Raw genomic sequence first — 4,687 nt, 5'->3', positions numbered from 1 at the left:
ATATATATATATATATATATATATATACACATATATATATAGACATATATATATATATATATATATATGTATATATATATATATATATATATATATATATATATATATATATATATATATATATATATATATATATATACCCTGGAACGGTACGGTGGGTCGTCCGCGACCCCGAGCGTCAAAAAAAAGAGAGGTTTTTTCTCACGTGACTCACCCCCGTGACTGAATTTGTGGGTGATCGACCTGCAGTAGGTGTCTCGCCTACACGCTCTAGTAGTGTCCAGATGTGCATTGCTGTAGCTGTACTCCTTCCCCGATTTCTGAGACGCGTCGGGGTCGAGCGCGACCGAGTTTACCCTTCTAAGGTAATTTGCATAATTATCAAAGTTATTACGTATTATGAAATTGTCGTAGAATGGTGCAACTTGTATAGGTTATCAGTTGTGGAAAGTCTTGGTGGATTGTTTGGCTACCATGTGCATGATTTTTCTTTCAGTTAAAATGTCGTTCATCACCACGAGGACCATTTTACCGCGAGTGCCCCTTTTTAATTTTTTTTCATTTTTTTGCCAAGTCATTTTTCCGTAAGATATTGCCAAATAGTGTCGTAAAACTTTTGCTTTTTTAGTGTTGGAAAGTGTGTCTAGATGATCTGGCTACCCATGCGTGACTTTGTTTTTGTCAGATACGACGTAGTTATTGGTATATTGGGTATTTAACTGCGGTTGCCAATTTCTGTTTTTTTTTCAATATTTGTGAAAATATACTACGTAGTAAGGAATTGCCGTATATTATTGATTTTTTTTTTTCATGTTTATGTGTTAGAAAGTGTGCCTTGATGGTTGGGCTAACACGTGCATGTCTTTTTATGATCTGAGATGCCATATATTAGAATGTTGGGCATTTTACCGCGAGTGCCTCTTTTTCATTTTTTTTTTCATTTTTTTGCCAAGTCATTTTTCCGTAAGATATTGCCAAATAGTGTCGTAAAACTTTTGCTTTTTTAGTGTTGGAAAGTGTGTCTATATGATCTGGCTACCCATGCGTGACTTTGTTTTTGTCAGATACGACGTAGTTATTGGTATATTGGGTATTTAACTTCATTTGCCAATTTCTGTATTTTTTCAATATTTGTAAAAATTTACTACGTAGTAAGGAATTGCCGTATATTATTGATTTTTTTTTTTCATGTTTATGTGTTAGAAAGTATGCCTTGAGGGTTGGGCTAACACGTGCATGTCTTTTTTTTTTTATCTGAGATGCCGTATATTAGAACGTTGGGCATTTTTCCGCGAGTGCCCCTTTTTATTTGTTTTTCATTTTTTTACTTAGTCATGTTACCGTAAGGAATTGGCAAGAAGTGTCGCAAAACTTAAATTTTTATAGTGTTGGAAAGTGTTTCTAGATGATCTGCCTACCCATGCCTATCTTTTTTTTAGCCAGATATGGTGTATATATAGGTATGTGTTCGATTTTCCTGTGATTGCCATTTTTTTCGTTTTTTCCCATTTCTTTCAAAATTACTACGTACTAAGGAACTATCACAGAGTAATGATTCATTTATATGTTTATTTGTCGGAAAATGTGCCTTGATGGTTTGCCTAGCACGTGGCTGAAATTTTTTTCTTTCTGAAATGCCGTATATTAGAATGGCCATTTTTCCGCGAGTGCCCCTTTTTATTTGTTTTGCATTTTTTTGCTTAGTCATGTTACCGTAAGGAATTGGCAAGTAGTGTCGCAAAACTTATAATTTTATAGTGTTGGAAAGTGATTCTAGATGATCTGGCTACCCATGCCTATCTTTTTTTTTTAGCCAGATATGGCGTATATATAGGTATGTGTTCGATTTTCCTGTGATTGCCATTTTTTCGTTTTTTTCCCATTTCTTTCAAAATTACTACGTACTAAGGAACTATCACAGTAATGATTCATTTAGATGTTTATTTGTCAGAAAATGTGCCTTGATGGTTTGCCTAGCACGTGGCTGAATTTTTTTTTTTTCTGAAATGCCGTATATTAGAATGTTAGCCATTTTTCCGCGAGTGCCCCTTATTATTTGTTTTGCATTTTTTTGCTTATATTATTACAAATAATTCAATACAACAATTATAATTTTCTATGCATCTCACATTGCATAATGTTCATAATATTTTCCTTACAAAATAAAAGATAAATGACTGTTCACTGGTCTTTATAAATACACTATCGTGATTTCATCGTAAGTCACGATACACTCCCAGCAAACAGAAACAATATTTACAGTTATAATTGTCCCGCTCGAATGAGGGCTCTTCTGGCCTCAGTAGCCGCCTGTGCTGTTTTCCTGCTCGGTCGGGTGCTTTTGTTATCAGTTTTCTCAGATATGACAACATCAGTCTCTTGCCATAATTCCAAAGGATATAGCTTGACAACAGGTCTCATTACTTGACCTTGTGGGGTTTTTAAAGTAACCACGTGCGAGACATCATCCGGTCCCACGTGTAATTTGACATTTTTACCGAGCTTCCAACGACTTCTCGGTCCTTCATCGTGTATCAACACAACATCTCCCATTTTGGGCCAAGATTCGTGTCTGATTCCTACCCGATGAGTTTCTCTGAGAGAAATTAAATATTCTCTCTCCCACCTTTTCCACAGGTCATCACATTTTTTTGTGATGTACAAAAATCGCTTTCCAACATCCTTATTTTTGCCATACAGAGGGTCCTTAGTTTCATCTTTCCAATCTATGACTTCCCTAGGGAAAGATCTCAATCTACTTCCTAAAATCAAATGATTGGGCGTAAGAATATCCAACTGGTCTAGATCTCCCGAAGTATAACTTAAGGGTGTGTCATTAATAATTGCTTCAAGTTCAGTCACAACACAGGAAAGTTCACTAAAGCTGAGAAAGGCCTGACCTATTGCTTTATTTAGACATGTTTTCAGAAGACCAATCAATCTTTCCCATATAGCTCCAAACCAAGGTGCTCTTTCTGGTATGAACTTCCATTTACATTCCATAGCATTCAGGTGTTCTTGCACTAAGGAAGTTTCTGCCATGTTTTTCAAATAAACTGAAGTCGATAGAAAGGTAGTAGCATTGTCACTTAGCATTAAAGAAGGAAATCCCCGACGGCCACAAAACTTTTGGAACACCCTAAGAAACGAATTGCAGGGCAGATCTTTTACTAATTCGATATGGATTCCTCTAGTAACTGGACAAGTAAACAACACAATATAGGCCTTTTCAGGATTTTGCTGTTTCTCCTTAGTTAACAACGCTCCTGTATAATCTACCCCCGTAATGCTAAATGGTTGTTTTCGCTGCACCCGAAATTCTGGCAATGGTGGAGCAATATTTACACGGAAGGGTCTCCCTTGTGTTTTTTTACAGAATATACGATGATGAATTACACTTTTGGATAATTGGCGAAGCTGTGGGACCCAATATTCCTGTCTCACACTTGCCACGGTTGCATTTACTCCCATGTGAGCTTGTAAACAGTGATGCTCCCTTACTATCAATTTCGTGAGAAAACCACTTTTGACAGTAAGATTGGGAATTTTAATTCCGCCGCCTGTGCGACATGTTCCAGTCTTCCTCTGCATCTTATAATTCCTTCTTCCAAGAAGAGATTCAATTGTACTAATAAGGTAAATTTTGAAACTTTACCCCCCTTCTCCAAAGCTTTATATTCCTCCGGAAAGTATTCCTTTTCTAAGAGGATAATCATTTTATTTTTAGCTTGTTGAAGTTCTTCCAGCGTTAAACTTCCAATTTTTCTACAGCCAGTTGATTTGCAATTGTGAATAAATCGCCTAATCCAAGCTATAGTTTTACAAAATTTGTCCACTCAACTAAATCTTTCCCAGTTTAGCAGATGGGTTTTTTCACTGTTCCCTACAAGATGGACTTGAATAACTTCATCCTGTGCTTGTGCTTCTTTCACCCATGTCCTGTCAATAGGATAGGTGTGGTTTTCTGATTTTAACCAGGGAGGTCCCTCCCACCAAAAGGAGTTATTTCTTACTTCTTCTGTCCTTTCTCCTCTAGTAATCCAGTCGCTAGGGTTTTCTGAAGATGAGATGTAAGAAAAGACGATCCTCGTAATTATAGAATTAATTTCCAATACTCTATTTTTCACAAATACTGGCAAATTATTCTTTGTCACTAACCATCCCAGGGCAACTTTACTATCACAACCAAATTATTATTTTCTCAAATTTATTTCCTTCAAAAGTTTCAACTATAAATTCACACAATCTTGCACCTAACAACAAAGCCATTAATTCTAATTTAGGTACAGTCAACTCTTTAATGGGTGCTACTCTACCCTTTGCCCTAATCAGAGACGAAGTTTTACCAATTGCTCGATAGGCCACACAACCATAAGCTGTTATGCTAGCATCACAGAAAATGCGGAGATAATCCGTTTTCTCCAGATTAGTGCCTCTGGAGAAGGAAATACTGAGACTTTTCTCTAAGTCTTTGGACAATTCATTCCACTGTTCTAATAAAAGAATTGAAAGTAGATCATCCCATTTCAACTGCTGTTTTCACAAATCCTGTAAGAATATTCTAGCTCGTATCTTAATAGGGATAAGCATTCCTAAAGGATCATAAATTTGGGCAATTGCACTTAGAATTTCACGTTTTGTTTGACCGGTCTTAAGATGATTAGGTGTTATTGTTAGTTCATCATTA

General features: G+C 36.3%; 1 protein-coding gene across 1 annotated transcript; it reads right to left on the bottom strand.

Annotated features, from left to right (window-relative positions):
- Positions 1–2,262: 2,262 nt before the first annotated feature.
- Positions 2,263–3,591, bottom strand: LOC137659796 (uncharacterized). Its single transcript, XM_068394596.1, has 2 exons — positions 2,798–3,591; positions 2,263–2,626 (listed from the first exon to the last, which is right to left on the bottom strand). The coding sequence occupies exons 1-2, from the start codon at positions 3,589–3,591 to the stop codon at positions 2,263–2,265; spliced, it is 1,158 nt and encodes a 385-aa protein (XP_068250697.1).
- Positions 3,592–4,687: the final 1,096 nt, after the last annotated feature.

Source organism: Palaemon carinicauda, chromosome 20, assembly GCF_036898095.1.
Source record: "Palaemon carinicauda isolate YSFRI2023 chromosome 20, ASM3689809v2, whole genome shotgun sequence".
Lineage (NCBI taxonomy): Eukaryota > Metazoa > Arthropoda > Malacostraca > Decapoda > Palaemonidae > Palaemon > Palaemon carinicauda.
The sequence above is the reverse complement of the archived record's forward strand: the minus strand, read 5'-3'. Positions and strand labels throughout refer to the sequence as shown.

Excerpts from the sequence above, each read along its gene's own strand:
- LOC137659796 (XM_068394596.1), bottom strand. The coding sequence starts at position 3,591 with ATGCAGAGGAAGACTGGAACATGTCGCACAGGCGGCGGAATTAAAATT. Across the intron at positions 2,627-2,797 it reads ACTTCGGGAGATCTAGACCA|GTGGGAGAGAGAATATTTAA; the intron begins GTTGGATATTCT and ends CCTGTGGAAAAG.